This window comes from Colletotrichum acutatum (assembly GCF_030867785.1).
Source record: "Colletotrichum acutatum strain CBS 112980 chromosome Unknown BDZ83scaffold_21, whole genome shotgun sequence".
Taxonomy (NCBI): Eukaryota; Fungi; Ascomycota; class Sordariomycetes; order Glomerellales; family Glomerellaceae; genus Colletotrichum; species Colletotrichum acutatum.
In genome coordinates this window covers 425242-442905 of record NW_026849015.1, presented here as the reverse complement: position 1 = coordinate 442905, position 17664 = coordinate 425242, and the positions used below count along the sequence as shown (strand labels likewise).

Sequence of the window (17664 nt, the reverse complement as noted above, 5' to 3'; positions counted from 1 at the left end):
CACTTGATAGGCGTCTCGACTTGGTGGGCGCCGAGGCATTCCGCCAGCTTTGCCTTACTTGTAAGTAGTCTTTCCTGTATTTGCTTGTTTCGCGGCTTCAGAGAGTAACCTGTGCTGATATGGTAGACGTGGGGAAGGTCCGCTAGCCCCAGGCCAACGGCCTTACAGACGATCTGTCGTACGGCGAACGGTGCGATCTTCCGAGCGGCCGCTAAGCTTTCTTCCGGGACGCGGGCAAAGATGCGGAGGTCCTCCTTCGGCTGCGCCTGCGGCTGATCCTCGGCGGGGAGTGTGGCCTTCGGGCGGGCAGAGCTCTGGCAGCTCTGGCCGCTCCGGGTCGCCGCAGTGGTGTTGCCCGCCATCGGTGCGACGACAGCCGCCCAACTCCGGGCCGCTATTGGGCTTGTCTCGTGATTGATCAGTCTCTTGAGGGTTTGAATGACATAGGCAGTGGCTTCTTTCGCGATCTGCTTTCTAGAACCGTCAAAGCTGGCGACAACGCTGTCGACGGACCGTGCAATGGTCAGAAAGACGTCTTTCCGTGCCTCGTACTGTCTAGCTTCTTCTGCAAGGGCTGTCAAGACGGACCCTGTGGCAGATCCGCTCGGAGCAGATGCGGTAGAGGCTGCGGGCCCCTCGGCCGAGGTAGGGGCGTCGGTGGTGGCATCAAGCTGGCTTCCCGTTAGGCTGGGCCGGGTCGGCTGTGCCTCGGCGTCGCGGCGTCGCTTAGCTCTTGAGGTGGGGTTCGGCTCCGGAGGTGTCCCGGAGCCTGGTTCGGGGTCGGCTTGGTCGGCCGACATCAGTCCGGTGCCCGACGGCGGCTGTGAGGCCATCGCGGATGCGGGCTCCGGCAAGGGGAGGTGAAGAGTTTTCGGCTGTTAGTAATTTGGTGGTAGGCTCACTCATTCACTAACAGCAGATGCCAAGAAAAATTAGGCGAGAGGGAAGTTGCTGGTGCGGCATTGGTATGAGAAGGATAAGGTGATACCGTGCAACCCGGCCAAGTATCCCAAGATTGACGAGGAGAAGTTGTCTGCGTTTCCTCCTGGTTATAAGTATCTTGCGTACTTCCAGGAGCTTACGATGGGAGTCAAGGTTCTTTTGAATATGCCTGGGCATCGGCGTCATGTTGGGACGGCGAACCTGGAAAAGCACGACTTACTTTACTGGCAGGCTAAGGAGTGGCTTGAAGGAAAGGCCATAGACGTGTAGAGGAATGTTGCATTTGACATTTCAGTAACCAAACAACGCTATCTAATTCTCCCATGATTCTAACGACTCTACTTTATGTGATGGCGTCGGTGTAAGGTACCTACCTATATTATGCAAATAATAGTGCTACTTACACGATGCTGTAGGATCGATGACCATCTCTTCATGAAAGTCGATGCCCTCTTCATATGATTCTCTAGACCAAAGGTTATAACATCTGAGTCTTCCCTGGAGATTACTCTAGCTCTATCTACAACATATCATTCTATCCTCTCTCCTTGATCTTAGCCTGCATGGCAGCCCTCATCACCTCGACTGGTGCTTCCCTCCCAGTCCATAACTCGAACTGGGCATAAGCCTGTTCCTCCAGTACATCAACACCCTTGAACATCGTCCAGCCCGGATACCGTGATGCCATCATCATCATACCAGTAACCTGCGGTTTATACGCCATCTCGACCAAAACTCCCTTCTCAGCAGCAAACAGCCCTGCAGGTATCTTCTCCTCGCCAAGGTCGTCCGCGGGAACGCAGGCGACGATAACTCTCAAAGAAAGTTTAGTCGAGCCATCTCGCTCCGCTTCGGCAGAGACGACGTCCTCCAAGGTCTCAAACACATGGCAATCAAGAGTAGGAAACTGTGTTGCCATCTCGGCCGCCTTCGATATCGTCCTGTTCACAACGAGAAGCTGCGTAATCCCCAACTCCTGAATCGCATAGCAAGCAGCGCGAGCCGCCCCACCAGCGCCCAGAACCAACGCAGTCGAGGAGCGAAGATCCGGTATTCCGCTGCGCTCGATACATCTCCCTATTCCATGCCAGTCCGTATTATCGCCCACAAGTCGCCTCCGCCCCTTCTCCGGGTCATCCTCGACGATGACGGTATTCACGGCCCCAATTTTCTGCGCGCAGGGAGTTACTGCGTCTAAGAGCTTGCCAATCTGTAGTTTGTGTGGAAAGGTGACTGACGCGCCGCCAAAGTCATCAGCTTTGATGATGGTTTCTACGGAAGCGTCCACGCTTTCAGTCTGGTGGATGTCGTAGTGGTGTGGGAGGGCAAGTTGTCGGAAGCCCGTGTTGTGAAGGGTTGGTGAGAGGGTGTGGGAGATATTGTGACCGAAGATGAAGAAGTTCCTCTTCGGGATGGAGGGGTTTGCTTCAACGGATCCCATTGTCTTTCAGACTCTGGCGTCGTTGACAGCTGGGTTTTACTGGCTCGAGATCTGAGTTAGACGGGTGAAAAAGCTTGGAGGGCAAAAGCTTCGTGGGAGGTTTCGGTTCAATGTGACTGCAGCGGGCACAATCTTCAGTAAACCGGCACTAAGATGTGAATGTGAACCAACAATTATAGCAGGGCGTCATGATCTTGATTGTTCCTCGATATCATCGGTCAGCAGCTTGACAGGTGCCTTACTAGGACGGTAAAGGTCTTTACCGCTACCATCAAGCTAGCCACCATATCCGGTTTTTGTGGGCAACTTTTCCTCATGAAGGATCTTGCCTACATACTCATTGACTCCACATACCATTTTACCAATGGATGGTTCCATCAACGAATCATAATCAATGGAGTGCCTCATGAAGACGGAAATGTGGTGAAGAAAATATCATTATTCAAACGCTACGCTCACATGAATGCTAAATTTGCCAAGCTTTCTACCCTCTTGTCGGCATCTTCCCCCCTCCTGCGAGCCTTTCCTTATATGCACGCGAAATCAACTCACGCATCATCTCAATCGGAGGTTTACGTGCAGTAAAGAGCTCAAATTGCCTCTTACCCTGTTCCGGCAGAACACTTAGGCCGTCGACGGCGATCCACCCTTGGTCGCTCATGCCGCGGATCTGCTTCAGGAGAGGTGTTTCCAGAGGAGTATACGACAGCTGTGTATTCATGTCAGCAGTGGAAGCGTCATTTTGCCCGTCTACGAATCATCGAGCTTACCTCAATAGCCACTCCGCCTGTAGGACTAGCCAGCCACCCGGAGGGCAAACTCGTATCAGCCGACGACTCCCCGTCGACCTCGCGCGTAGAGATACACGATACCACAATGGTGGGAAAGTCCGCGTCGTCTGGCCACTTATCATCTTTTGATTCTATCACACGAATCGTTGGACTGTTTGGAGGAGCATCAACTTTCGGCGAGGCGTTGACCTCCGTCGGCGTTGATGCCCCGTCGCTCGTAAATCGGTAACCATTGAAGTGCCTCACCACCTCCTCAGCCGTCCTCGTCGTCCGATTGTGTATAAGCACGGTGCGGACACCGAGTCTCAGGAGCCCGTATATTGCCGCGCGCGCCATACCTCCCGCTCCCACGACTAGTGCCGTTGTCCTTCGCTTGACGCCGTTGATGGGGGATAGGTTGTGCCGGATGCAGGTGTGTATCCCGATCCAGTCCGTGTTGTCGCCATACAGAGCAACGACTGGGCCGGCTCTGTTACGGTCAAGCAGGGACTCAATGTTCCGGGAGCGCAGAGGCACCAGCGTGTTGACGGCGCCGATGGCCCGGGCTTCTGGACTTGTGAAGTCGACAATGGCAAAGACCTCCTTCTTGAAGGGGGCCGTGATACTCGCGCCTCCAAAGTTCTCGTCGGAGATGAGCTTGCGTAGGTGGTTTAGGGTAGGCTGGTGGAAAATCTTGTACTCGTGAGGCATACCGCAGAACTTGAAGGCGGGGTTATGCATACACGGCGACAAACTTGTGGACGCGTTGGTGCCGTAGATGCCAAAGTACATGGGGTCTAGAAGAAAGGAAGAGTAGAGCGCCTTTTGCGCCTCGTGAATCGTCAAGAGGCAGTGAGGCGAGCCACCTGGTGCTAGTCTCCGGAGCAAGTTCATGGTGACCGGCGTAAAGGTCGGGTTCATGAAGCAGGACATGCGACCCAGGCGACCTGTGTTATACGCGATGAGTGGGATCGTTACATCCCTGGGTTTTCCGGCGCCGTGCTTGAAGTGCTGGATCTCGAAGTTGTCTTTGGTCGATTTTGCCTCGCGACATATGCGTACGACGTCGCAGCCCAGGTCCTCGGCCAGCCTCATCTTATCTTCCAAGCCTGGGTTGCGCCAGCCGCTCGGGGATAAGGAGTTGCAGGTGTAGTGGGCGATGATCTTTGTTGTTCCTTTGCTTGCGACTAGATCTCGGATGACGTTTTCATCGCAGCGGAGATCTACGCAGAGATATTCTGGAGCGAGACGGAGGCCGTGATTCAAGACGCTTAGGTAGTACGCTGAAGCATGTTCTGGTGAGAAGCCGCTCATTATGCCAGTGGATGACGATTCGAGTTCGAGATTAAGGATGATGGGGAGACGGGTGAATCTCCTGACGGCATAAAGTAGGCGGCAGACCCGGTTGGCGGTTGCATCATCGAACTCGGCCGACGTTGCCTGTAGTTCCCTAACAGGGATGACTAGCTCCGTAACATCGGCTGTCGTCGTGATATTTCGAAGTTCTGCACCGGCGGTCTCTACCAATGACATGGGCAAGTTGAGAGAATATGTGTATGGTCGGCGCTCCAGCGGTAAGGAAGCAGAGCCCTCGGTGGCACGGTACCGTTCCGAGCCCTGTCTATCGCTTTCCATGATGCTATCAATGAGTCCCAGAAAGTCGTACTCCACCCGCTTTAACGCAAGGGACCTCGGTGACTGGTGACCAGGAATGGTTGCGACTTCTCCCGAGGCCTTTCCTAAGGTATCTGAAATGTTGTAAAATTCAAAGTTGGATATCGATCGATGTGTCGGGCCACTCAGTTGGAAGAGTCGTGTTATGGCATCAGTATCCCACACCTTAAGATGCTTCTTCACATCTTCCGCATCTCTCAGGACATAGATGATGGGATGCGTCTGCCCATATTCCGCAAGCCAAGCCTGTCCCGTCTCTTCCACAGCTCCCGGCCCACACGCAATGATAGACTTTGTCGGATTCTCGAATAACATGGAATGCAGAAGCTTCAGCTCTTCTCTTCGATACTCAGCCGTGCCGTGTTGCGTCTTGTAGCTGGCGCGTGAGAGGCCCGTCATCTGGAAGAACTGCTGGTCGGCGTCGAGTAAGCGGAATCCCAAAGCGCTGGCCGCAATCACGGCGAGAGTCGAGCGGCCTGTGCCTCGGATGCCGACGAGCACGATGGAGGCGTCGGGGGCGTAGCTGCGCCGGCCGGGGGTGAAGCCATGCCATGATGCGTGTGACGGTGACTGTTGGCCAAAAGACTTGGTTGAGGTGACGGCTGGGCCGACCAGCGGTAGAGTCGGCATCATATTAGGAGCCAGCTTCTCCTTGGAAAGAAAGCTCTTTGAATGTTGAGTGTGGTCCTCAACTCAGATGAGGTTGATAGCACCTCAAATTTGGAGAACCTGGGGAAGACGGCGCTGGCATGGACCACGGTTGGGATGGGGTTATGGATGTATCCACATCCCTCTGGCTTCGACTACTTATTCCAACAGCTCGAATAGATATGAACCAAGTAAAGATTTATGGGGTAATAGCTGGTCCCTCAGGTACTCGCAATTCTGACATAGAATGTGGCCAGTGTTGAAGGGGACCGAAGGAGTGGTTTACCCCGGAGTCGGGGCCCCGGAGATTTCTTCACGAGGCGGGGGCCCACAACGTGGTGGCCGGCAAAGGGCTTACCCGGTCGCCACGGATCCCTGCGCGTCAACACTGTGAGCACGCCGTTTGCTACCACACGCCTGCATGTGCGCAAAATATTCCCACGTTATTCGCCGCGAGGTGGATGTTCTTGATTCAAAGTCACAAGAGGATTCGTTCTCAGAGATTTGTTCTTCACGTGACTGGAAGGCCTTGTGGTGAAAGATCTAGACCAGTAATTAATGTGAGCTTGAAGACTGATCTCGCTTTTGTCTCTTCGATGTCTAAGGTACAAAGTTTTGAACGAATACTAGAACTTTCCCAACTCCAACAACTCCCATGTCTAGATATTACACATTTACCTATCGCCAATGAAAACGACGCCATTCCATGTTTGTTTTACACATTAAGTGACCACTGCCTTGATCTCAGCGCAGCCTCTTGGTTCACTTCCGTTTAACCCCTTGCCCCTTGGGCACCCTAACGAGCCAGTAGAGACCACACGCTGCAGCAACATTAAACACAATATACACCCACAAAAGCCCAAAGTTCCTCCATCTATCGTCGTAATTGATCTCGAAAGTCGCAAGATAGTCGTCTGTGGTATTCATACGACAGTACCCGCACGTCTCCCTCGCCGCAGCATCCACCAAATACCCGCCAGCGCGCTCAACAAAGGGGCCGAGAAACTCACCGCACGTCAAGTTCGTCGGCACCGGAACGGTCACAATCTCCTTTGCCGTGCAGACGACCTTGGAGCCATGTAAACAAGTCGACAGAGCACCGCTCACCAGGTACGTCATGGGACTAACCCAGTACATGAAGTCGCTCCATACGGCGGGTAGGTCGGCGCGAATGACGCCCACACCGCAGAAGGACATGCAGAGGATGGCAAACAAGCTGGCTGGGATACTGGCTAGGTCTGCCGTCTCGATTGCAGCGATGGCGAGCTGGGAGAACGTGCTGACCCAAAGAAAGAACATCCAGATGAAGAGAAAGACGGTGAAGCCGCGGACCGTGACGTCTTCGGGGGTGGTGTTGCGGTAGAATTTGGCTGGGTAGTACCAGCAGAAGAAGAAGATGACGGCGGCGATGCTGTTCCAGATCATTTCGATCGCAATGTTGGAAAGAAAGTATGCTGCAGCTTGGTTAGCTTTCTCAGTCCAGAATGTCCGTGGTGCGGTTTCTTACTCGTCCATCGATACACGCGAGATGGCCTCTCTCGTACTTCGTAAAGAGCTCTCTGTGGAATGAACATGGGCATGATCTGCTTGCTGAACTCGTTGACAGTCGTGAGGCACATGAAGAAGGCGTAAAGTTGGTTCTGCAGGCCTTGCAAGCTATTGTCCGACTTGAACGTGAATCCAATGTAGAGAGCCTAGATAATATCGGTTAGTATAGGAGGTGAAGTATGCGGCATGAGGGACCATCAAGAGGAGCATCTTACCAGAAGAATAGTCAAAGTAAGTTTCGACCAGATATATACAGGAGACCTCCAAAAGTGCTTTGCTGTACGGACAAAGACATGTGTAAACTGAGTCCAGAACGACGAGGCAAACTCCTGGTCGGCGACATCATCATCCCCGGCTTCCTCTATTGGCTTGCCTTGGGCCTGCTGACGCAGAATGCCAAGCTCGTTCTTCACCTCGCGGTATTCTGGGGATGAGCGCCAAATCTCATACCAATTTGGTCCGTCCTCGGAAATCGTGGTAGCCTTCAGCATCCACTCTGCGGGGTTGGCATCGGAAGGGCATGGGGATGCGCCGTTACGTTCGAGGTAATCGATCATCGTCTTTGCGTTTTTGCCAATATCTGCGCGCATGTAAGCCAAGAGCACATCGAAGAGAGGAGCAATAACCCTGAACAGCTACTGACCTCCAAAATAGACAGTCTTTCCTCCACGTTGCAGCAAAAGCAACCTATCGAAACGGGCGAAAAGCATGGCAGACGGCTGGTGAATAGTACACAGAATCGCCTGGCCGCTCTTTGCAAGCTTCTCAATCAAGTCGCAAATCGACCAAGATGTCTGAGAATCGAGCCCCGAAGTCGGCTCATCCAGGAACACCAGCAACTGCGGCCTAGCAGCGAGCTCGACTCCAATCGTCAGTCTTTTACGCTGTTCAACGTTGAGTCCCTGTCCAGGGACTCCGATAACTGCATCGACAAAGTCACTCATGTCGAGCAACTCGATTACTTCGTCAATGTACGCCAACTTAGCCTCGCGAGGGGTCTCGGCACTTTGCCGCAGCAACGCACTAAACTCGAGGGCCTCTCGAACGGTCATAGTTTCCAAGTGGACATCTTGCTGCTGGACGTACCCGACGCGATTCAGGAACGATCGGTCTGTTGCTTGGCCGTTGACCCTGGTGTCGCCGGATATCACGCCCATGGTGATTCGAGCGGCGAGAGCGTCGAGTAGTGTTGTTTTACCAGCACCAGAGGCGCCCTGTTCGAAAGTTAGAGATGAACAAGGGGATATGTAAGCAAGAACACATACCATGAGAGCTGTGATAACACCTGGTTGCACCCAGCCGTCCACGAAATCCAAGATGCGCCGGTCCTGGTCTTTGATCTTGACATCGTAGCAGATGTCCTCCCAGTGGAAGATTGGCTTACCGCACTCACTCGGTCTCGGTCTTTTCTCCAACATCTCATCTGTCGGCATCGCAGAGACTTTCTCGGTCAGAGTCATGTTGCGGGACTGACTTTCTTCGTCGGTCAGGGCTTTCTGGTCTATCGCGGAAGGAACTTTGCCACGTCGGAAGACAAGAACTTCGCCTTCGCTCTTGGGCGGCTTGGCGTACTCGGCAGTGATGATGTACGTGATGAAGAATACCACGACATACGCACATAGAATGCCGACGTTCCTTGGAAAGGTCAGATGAATTCCCAAAACGCTCGATCGTCGCAAACTCACCTCCACTTGTTATCGTTGAAGTAACCAAACGATTGCTCGATGTACCTATCCCCATCTATCATATCGGAGCCTGGTACGGCGCCCACAACAGCGCAGGTACGACCAGATATAGAGAGGCCATCATATTCCGGACCAGACGGCACGAGCCCAGCGCATAAGAACTGATGGCCATGAAACTCATTGGCCATGAGCGCCTCGAACGCATAAGAGAGTGGGTTGACGTAGCCCATCCAGCGTGACCACCCCTGCATGTAGGCTGTTGGTACTGTGAAGCCGGCATACATCATTACGCCAATGGTGACGATAGTGACAGGGACCATGGCTTGATGTGAAGTGCGTGCGAGGGATGCCATGGTGCGATAGATGCCCGACATGGCAAGGAGCACCAGGAAGGAGACAAGGCAGAAGAAGAAGAAGGGCCCGGGCTCGCGGTTCAAGTTTGCCATGAAGTAGAGTATCGAGTTGAACGTGAAGACGTTGGTGATTTTATATGGTAACTCGGTGATGTAGCTCGAAATGGCTTCCGCGGACTGGTGATAGAGGGCATATCGATTGTGCTTCTCGATGACGGGTCTTTGAGTGTACAATGTGAGGACCTAGGTCATTGTGAGTTTCAAGATCAAAGCGAGGCACGAGTATCCAGATAGAAAAACACGCATCGCGGCTGGATGATGTGTACAAACCTCCATTTCGCTGGCAAAAGCATTGAACAACAGAGCAAAGAAGATGAGCCCACCACGGTAGTAGAACGTCCCCGAATCCTGCCTCAAGTTGAAAAACATGCTTCCTAGCACGAATCCAACAATAATATTAAACACCAGAGAAGACAGCGTGAACTCGGGATCGGCAACCAAGCGCTTCCATCCGCGCCAAAGACATAGCTTGACTTGACTCGGATATGTAATCATGTAAGGCGATTTGAGTCGTTGCCATGAACTTCTCTCGGCTTTAATGCTGTCCTGGAACGCCCCGAGGCGGTCTTTTGACGAATGATTGCCATCGTAGGCCGCGATGTCTGTCATGAGGGTGGCATGCTGTTTGGATGCCTTCCAACGAGCAGCGAACTCTTCAGGAGTACGTGGGGCGAGGTGATCGTGGCCCGGCCGAATCTTTCTTTCGTTTGGAGATGTCATTGACGTAAGGAAGTCTGGAACGGTTTGCCGGTCGGGGCCTGTATCGTTTCCACGTCAGAACGAAGATCAGATAGAAAGAGCATTGAGTAGGCATTTACACTGAAAGCCAAGCTCCTCAAAGTACCGCTTCGCTTCACCAATCTTGCCAAAGAAGATCTGCCTCCCCTCGTACACCACCGTAACCTTATCAAACAGCTACCAAGGTTGTCAGCAAAAGCAACCCCATATTTCTCTCGTGACCATCCAAGGACTAGTACCGCACTTACATCATACGCAGACTGCGGCGCCTGATAAATCGCCACAACAGACGCAACCCCCAACAAATCACTCTGCGTCCTCAAATTCCGACAAAACGCAATTGCGTTGCCGCTATCGAGCCCGCGCGTGCTATTATCCCAACACTGAAACTTGGCCCCCGTCAGCGCCGCCTCGACGATGCTCACGCGCTTGCGCTCGCCGCCCGAGACCCCGCGCACGTAGTCGTCGCCGACTTTGGTGTTGACAGTGTGGGCGATGCCAAAGGCCGCCATCATGACGTCGCGCATGATGCGCGCGAACTGTTGGCCCGTGAGGTTTCCGGGTACGCGGGAGGGGACTCGCGCCCGGGCGGCGAATTCGAGGGTGTCGCCTACGGATAGGGGCGCGAGGTGGACGTCTACTTCGGCGTTGTAAAGGACGTCGCCGCGGAACCAGTCGTGCATGCGCTTTGGTTCGATTCCTGGTAATCTGTAAGCCATGATGTTGCTGGACTCTGAATGAGGAAATCTGGCTTACCCCGGAAGTTCATGTAAGAATTCTGGGCGACATTCAACCCTTCAGTCTGACCAGCCAACGTCTTGAGAAGAGTAGAGCACCCTGATCCAGGCGGACCAAGCACAAGCAGCATCTCCCCAGGCTCAACAAGGCCTTCCAAATCTCGCAAAATATCGATCCGTTTCCTCAACCTCCCCGTAACAAGACCAACAAGATCAGATACCATGCTCAGCGCAATGTTTCCCGTGCTCTTCTGGTACTGAGTCCCCGAGCTATATCCAAAGACATTGAGGTCTCGAAATGCGACTCCCGCACTCCTGTTGGGTGCCGAGTTGGGATCTGATTCGAAGAAGTGGATGAAGGCCTGCGTCCATGCTACGCTGTCAAAGTTTGAGGAATTCGGATCCAGATGACTATTTTTGGGTGGGTTCAGGACATCGTAGTGTGTGTTGGCATCGTGGGTGTGTGATACGTTTGTGACTTGGCGTGCTAGTTGTTCGATTTCTCTTTGCGTGTCGTCGGCTGCTGTCGAGGACGAAGATCCCGAGAATCGATCGGTCGACACCATCTCGATGCCGGCCTCATCACCTGCTGTCATGGTCTAAGCAGCTGTCGACACACTCTATTGTGGGACAGGGTCTGTAGTACAGTTTGGTGTCAAGTGGTTTGAGATGATGAGGTTGCAGTGAACGGATATCAAATGAACCATCGACTTACAATTACATGTCTGCTTCTATCTATCTTTTGAGCAAAATTTCAATACATAATAGGCATCATACCAACAACTCGGATCGTAGCCTGTGTAAGTGCGGACGCCCGCGGTCATCCGCATTGCGCCTGATGTGGGGAAGTAGTCTGGGACTGCCAGCACGGGCGGCCGGCCGCTTCGTAATGTTCGTATTGTCCACTCTCCATAGGACTATTCGCCAAGCCGTGTTTCTATGGGTCAAGTCATTACGGATCGCTATGAAATTGTGGTTGTGATGTCGAACCCATGCCGCTCGGGCTGCCGCGGGTGGCCGAAAGGACGCGGCACAATCAAAAACGGGGCATTGATCCCCATGCGAGAGAGGATTACCAGGCGGTTGTCTAATCTCGCGTCCCCGACGGCAGGTTCCCCTTCTCTCTAGCAGAGTATCTGCTTAAGCATGTCCGAAAAAATGGAAAACGTTTGGATTTCGGGGCTGGACTGCTCGGATCCGTAGACGTCCGACTCTGGAGTAGTGCCAACTGCCAAAGCGAAGGTGATACTCGCAGCCACCACTTGATAGAATTTAACTTCAGCTAGGCCGCCTCGAGAGCCTACTTTAATCATCCCTTGCAACTTCGTGGAATACAAGAAAGTATGCTGGGCCACAGTTAAACCGACGGGACGAGATTCATGCCGATCGCCCGGTGCGGAGACCGATATGCCCCATATTTCCGGCGTTGATGCCGCTCAGCCCCGGATCTCGTCACGGAAAGCCACCTTGGGCCATTCAATCATCCAACCCGGAAGACGGCGAGATGATGCACATTCCCATACTTCTGAATATCGCATTCTCCGTTCCTTGACATCTATCTAATGACTACGGACCTCTTGAGAATATCCCTCACTCCAACACCAACTCCCTTCCCCTCCATCGACCAAATTCAACCCGCCAATCCCTAAAGCAGCATCATAACATACGAACATATCTCCAAGTCGTGATCGTATTCCTTCACATTCATAAACCATCAAACGTCATTTCGAGCACCAAACGGACACACATCCATCACCACCACCACCACCACCACCACATTCACCACCACATTCACCTCCTCTACCAATCCTCACTCCTGCCCAGCCCACCTCTCCGCAACCCTCGACGTAAAAAACACCCCCGCCGCAAGGATCGTGAACCCCGGCGCAAAAAGCAACAAAATCCCCACAACAACCATATTCGCAAAGAATTCTGACGTCCCAAACGCCGGGGCGCGGCCGATAAAGCCGGGGCCCATCGTGTGGACAGTCACCGTCGGACCAGCGGTCTGGGTCTCTGTCTGTGTCTGCTGCTGCTGCTGTTTATCCACCGGTGGTGCTTGGTGGCCCCCCGTCGTCTGGCTCTGGATCTGCCCTAGAGCGTGAAAGATGTCTGATGCGAGGGGTACATGTTCCTCGTCGATCGTGACGCCCGAGAGCCAGGCGTGGATGTTCTCGTGGGGGTCTTGTGACCTCTTTGGCGGAGGGGGCGGCGGACGACGAGGTTGAGGGTTGGATCTCGGTAGGACGGGGCGTGTATGTTGGGTTATCGGCTGGCCGTCTTCTTCATAGATGAAGGAGCGTCCATGGCCATCTGCTATCCAGTGAGCAAGTCTTGCAACTCAAGCTGACCTAGAGAGAGAGTTGTTCAGCCTACCAAACTGATCTGCCCAATTCATGGCGTTCAAAAAAGACGTCGCGAAGATCGATGAGGTGCGCTGGCTATTCCTTAGTGGGGGGTCGATATCTTGAAGCCGTAGTACCAAAATGAGGGGCAATTGAGCTTTCGTCTTTCGACGGTAAGTGGATCACAATGAGCGCTTACACCGGGAAGGAAAAAGTTGTCATTATCGTCAAGAACGGCTCCTGGACGAATCCGCCGAGATAAAGCTGGCCAATATGGTTATTGACTGTTTGTTTGACACGTGCGTTGTCGGGGAGAATGGAGTCAACACTTAAGTGGTGATGGGCACTGGAATGCTTCATTTCACAAATGTTGCTGGGCATTGGCTGGGGCTCCATTCCATAGCACCTCTTATCCCATGTTAAGGCAGGTATGCCTTTGGCGTAAGTGCGTCTCACCTATCCAGGCAGTAATCACTACTCTTCAAAGTGTGGTTTAAAGGAGGTGAGCCTCGTTAAGAGGCAATGAATGGAGAACGGCAACCATCAACAGCCGACCGACATTCGATACAAGAGTTTTGAGACTGTTGTTCGCTGGGGCTAGAATGGATCGAATCTTCACGACTCCAGCTCGCGAGAACAATACGGCATAAGAACCGCGCGCAAGCAATTTAAAGGTCCTTGTATTCCCATCCGGCCTTGAGTACTGTATGCAAACATTAATCTCATCAATCCACCCCTGCCATACTGCCGGTAATCTACAGCCCTTACCCTCATGTTCATGTAGACTGCGTCCCGAGTCAAGAGGCCTAGAAGCCGCATGACGGTACATACATGTGCCCCCATGCCGGCCGGTGACACTGCAAATATCCCCATCAGGGATGTTGCAGCGGGACACATTTGTCTTTCTGCAGCAAAAAAGTTTTCACCTCGAATTTGAGTTATTCTTTTGTGCCCAGTGTAATAAAAAAAGAAGTTCTTCGTCGTCCATCATCCCGTTTCCCATTCCTGGTTTGCCCAAGTCACAAAAAGAACACCGTGCTTGCAGCGCGATCGAAACGTCCTCAATCAAGGACCCCAGCCCGCAGAAAGGGAGAAAATCTTAAACGCCATCGCCAACCATTTGTTTCCCTCCCAGCCGTCCCTATTGCCCGCGAGAATAGAGACAAAGGGAAAGAAAACGTCGTCGTCTTCGCAGTTCATACAGTAAAAGGAAAAGGTAGTAGGTACATAGGGAAAGAAAAAGCGACTTGGTAGAGGTCGGTGGAAAACGAATGACCGCTTTCAATGCAAGAAACGCCATAGGTATGTGCAACGCCAACGTTGAAGTGCTTGTCTAGAGAATAGAACGAAGATGAGCCCAGTTGCAAACGACGCCGTCAATGACGGGGAGTCGGCTCGGGTTGCCAGCCATTAATGTAAGCCATGAGACCCATGCCAAGGATTACCACGCCAAGCATGGAAGCATAGGGAACCCCGGCCATCATGGCCTGGTCCTTTGCCAGCTTGCCCGGGGGTATGCTAAGTGGCGTAATGGTGTTGGCTCGCGACAAGGTGGGCTTGTCGCCAAAGTCATCCGCGGGGGACTCTGCCTGCGTGGGAGCAGGCGTCGAGTCACCGGATCCGTTAGTTTGGACAACTGAAGTAATCTTCTCGGCAGGTCCTTCGCTCCGGCCGCGTCGTCCTCGGGAAAGAGAACGATTCTTCTCGGCAGCAGCGGCGTTTTGCCTGGCCTCCTCGTCTCTGCGAATCTGGGCAACCATCTCAGCTAGAGTCTGGCGATCGGCGTCACGCTCCGTCTCGGCCTTTTCGCATCTGTTCTTCCATGCCTCCATCTGTTGCTTCAGATCCGTCACTTCTGACATCATTGCGTCAAGCTTGGCCTGGAAACGTGCAGCAATATCCTCAGAGCTCTCTGACGCAGGCTCCTTGGAGAGCGGTTCGGCATCTGTCATCTCGATATCCTGGGTGTCGGCAGTATCGCGGGGCGGCTCGAAAGCCTCCTCGAGGAGAGCCTCGGTATCTTGCTCCTTGGGGGCGCCATTGGTTTCCTTCAAGGCACTGTCCTCAAGGATCTTTGCCATATCCTCGGCTAGCTCGCGGGCCTCCCGCTCTTTTCGGAGCATGTCTTCCAAGTCCCTAATACGGGCCGTCTGGGTATCCATCTCCTTCTTTGCGTTATTCAAAGCTTCGGTCAACTGAATGATCTGATGCAAATTGTCTCGTCCAACGGGCGAGGTGGTGCTATTAGTCTTTGGTCGCTCGGTGGTGCCCCGTTTCAGTGAAGGAACATCGGGCTTCTCAGGCAGCGGCTGCTGAGGAGGCGGAGCAGGAGGATCGGAGAATCTCGTCTTCGCATCGGTACGGAAGGGTAGGGCATTGCCATTGGGAAGCTGCTTCGGAGGTTCGGGGGCTTCCGGCTTCTCGAGATCCTTGACATCATCTTTGCTCAAGAGAGCATGAACGAATTGGCCTGTCCGAGACAGGTCTTGAGACTGCAATCGAGCATTGCGCATCTCGTTCTGCGATCTAATTAGCTCCGTTTGATGTGTCTAGAAAATCGGGCACTCACGTGAAGTCTCTTGACGATATGCTCCGTGGTAATGGGCGTTAACAAAAATCCACGGGCTGCTCCACCATTAGGGGCCATGCCGGCCATATTCTGGGGTGCCATCATGCGGCCATTACTGGCCATCGATGCGTTGCTTCCATTCCTGCCACGGTAGGGCATTGGGCTCGGCGCCGGCATCATCATGCCACCATTCGCGGGGTCCAAATCGCCAAAATTCATGTCCATAACGTTACTTGAGGGGCTCATGAAGCCAGCGTGTTCAACCTTGGCGGCAACCTTGTGGTGGACGACGGTCTTCTGATCCTCGCTCACAATGTCGATTCCCAACTCTAGATGATCTCCTGTCTGTAGCTCGTGCGGTTCGGATTCGCGATTCTCCTGGGAAAGACGCGTGCCGTTGACAAAGGTTCCGTTTGACGATTTGACGTCGCGGATGTATATCTTGCCGGTGCGATCTGCCCATATCTCAGCATGCTGCCTTGATAGCACTTTACTATCAAAGTAGCCATTGGTGGCAGTCGGGATCGTCTTCTGATTGGTTTGGCGACCGATACGGAGGCTTTCTGGGTAGAATGGTACTGAGATGGTTTTGCGTTCAAAGGTACCATTGAGCGACAAAAGATAGAGCACAGGCTGCCCGCTAGGCATCGGATCGCCCATGGGCCTTGCCCCGAGTCCCTGCTGCGACATTATTTGCGGTTGGCCCGGTGCCGTCTGCAGCGACGAACCGCCATTGATGCCGTTGATGGCATTTCGCATGATAGGTCTGCCGAACTCGGCCTGACCTTCTGGCTTGCCTGGCGGCCATGGTCCTTTGGGTTGTGGTCGCTTTCTCGAGGCGGTGCTGGACCAGCTCATATCAGAGTTTGTAGACGCCGGGGTGCCATTTGGTTGGGAGCCATTGGTGGCAACAGTGGTAGTAGACGAGTTGGAGGAGGTAGACGAAACCGAGGAGGAAGAGTTGCTTCGCTGCAGCGTCTTCCGAGGCGCGGCGAACATGCCTCTGACGTCTTCTGGGTTCATCGAATTCAGACTTTGGCCGCCATTAACATTCCATCCCGGTCGATTGAGTTGCTGGAAGCTGGGCGGACTCGCGACGGCAGTCATGAGGAAATCGTCGTTTGGTTCAGGCAGGGATCGTGGGACAGTGCAAGTCGTGGGAAAAACGAGCAGGTGATGACAGCTCGTAGGGTATCGATGATTATGGATGGTCTGGTCTAGGTGACGTCGGGGGCTCCTTCTTTGACCATTCGCACAGTAGCCCAGAGGGTATCGTAAATATCAGTCGCCGAAAGATAACGCGGATATGTCAGATGGAGTCGATGGATGTTCGCTGCAGAGAGGAGGAAGCAATGAGGCTGAGCTGGCAGGTTAAAAAAATAAGTCAGCGATGATGTCGCGGCAAGGATAGGGGTGGGCAGCCAATTGGCGCGACCCAGAAGCGGCCTGCGACGGGACGGAGGGTCGCAGAAAACCGGGCCAAAAAGGGTCAGACAGACAGGAGAGACATACCAGCAATGTCGAGGGAGTGTGCAAAGAGACGATTTTCTTTGAGCACCACGGTCGACGATGGGCTCAAGCGGAAGCGTCGTCGGGGGGGTCGAGTGGTCTCCGTGGGTAGGCAGGTGAGGTTGAATCTAGGATTTGGGCAAAGAGAACAGAACGTGTCGCTCCGTCTCGCTAAGCGCTTAGCGTAAGTGTGTGAGGTGAGTGCTGGCGCTGGGGGAGAGCCTGTGGTGGGCGGGCCAAACAGCGTTCGGAAACACGCGCCGGAGCCGACTTGGGAGTCTGGGACATGGGCGGTCGGAAACAGCAGGGCCTCAAAGGCTCAGCTCAGCATCAGCGGGTGGGAGACCGAGGGACCGGAAAATTTCTCAGTCCACCACATACATACATACATAGTTTATTACGCCCCGGCTAAGCTGTTTAGGGCTCGCATGATTATCTACATATTCTCCACATTCGTTCATATCCTTGCCTCCCAGAAGCCCATACAAGTCTTGTTCGTCTCCGTATGTGTCTTTTTTAGTTTTGCATGTCGATGCTGCGGTTGCTCGTGGGGTTAGTAGCAGGCCATCTCGGAGTTGTTTCTCAAAGTGTTCGACGTCCTATCGTCGGCGGCCGAAGCTAGTCCTGCTGTCGATGGCACGAGGA

The 17664-nt window shown here is 53.5% G+C and overlaps 5 protein-coding genes across 5 annotated transcripts; all 5 read right to left on the bottom strand.

Moving 5' to 3' along the window:
• Nucleotides 1–1477: 1477 nt before the first annotated feature.
• On the bottom strand, nt 1478–2383 carry BDZ83DRAFT_571705 (uncharacterized protein; the record flags this gene model as incomplete). The annotated part of the gene is made up of 1 exon (XM_060504432.1): nt 1478–2383. One exon carries the CDS (start codon nt 2381–2383, stop codon nt 1478–1480), a length of 906 nt encoding a protein of 301 aa, XP_060367984.1.
• A 447-nt stretch (nt 2384–2830) lies between these two features.
• BDZ83DRAFT_665919 (type I 3-dehydroquinase-domain-containing protein) lies at nt 2831–5713 on the bottom strand. The gene is made up of 2 exons (XM_060511091.1): nt 3154–5713; nt 2831–3092 (listed from the first exon to the last, which is right to left on the bottom strand). Exons 1-2 carry the CDS (start codon nt 5458–5460, stop codon nt 2868–2870), a joined length of 2532 nt encoding a protein of 843 aa, XP_060367983.1. The 5' UTR covers nt 5461–5713; the 3' UTR covers nt 2831–2867.
• Nucleotides 5714–6069: 356 nt separating this feature from the next.
• BDZ83DRAFT_694082 (ABC-2 type transporter-domain-containing protein) lies at nt 6070–11300 on the bottom strand. Its single transcript, XM_060511343.1, has 10 exons — nt 10616–11300; nt 10108–10559; nt 9940–10036; nt 9392–9879; nt 8709–9304; nt 8289–8658; nt 7667–8237; nt 7239–7603; nt 6983–7169; nt 6070–6929 (listed from the first exon to the last, which is right to left on the bottom strand). Exons 1-10 carry the CDS (start codon nt 11190–11192, stop codon nt 6238–6240), a joined length of 4395 nt encoding a protein of 1464 aa, XP_060367982.1. The 5' UTR covers nt 11193–11300; the 3' UTR covers nt 6070–6237.
• A 1002-nt stretch (nt 11301–12302) lies between these two features.
• Nucleotides 12303–13397, bottom strand: BDZ83DRAFT_611574 (uncharacterized protein). The gene is made up of 2 exons (XM_060507665.1): nt 12973–13397; nt 12303–12909 (listed from the first exon to the last, which is right to left on the bottom strand). The coding sequence occupies exons 1-2, from the start codon at nt 12992–12994 to the stop codon at nt 12407–12409; spliced, it is 525 nt and encodes a 174-aa protein (XP_060367981.1). The 5' UTR covers nt 12995–13397; the 3' UTR covers nt 12303–12406.
• Nucleotides 13398–14043: 646 nt separating this feature from the next.
• Nucleotides 14044–16747, bottom strand: BDZ83DRAFT_181440 (FHA domain-containing protein). The gene is made up of 2 exons (XM_060501524.1): nt 15511–16747; nt 14044–15460 (listed from the first exon to the last, which is right to left on the bottom strand). Exons 1-2 carry the CDS (start codon nt 16615–16617, stop codon nt 14318–14320), a joined length of 2250 nt encoding a protein of 749 aa, XP_060367980.1. The 5' UTR covers nt 16618–16747; the 3' UTR covers nt 14044–14317.
• Between the last annotated feature and the right edge of the window lie 917 nt (nt 16748–17664).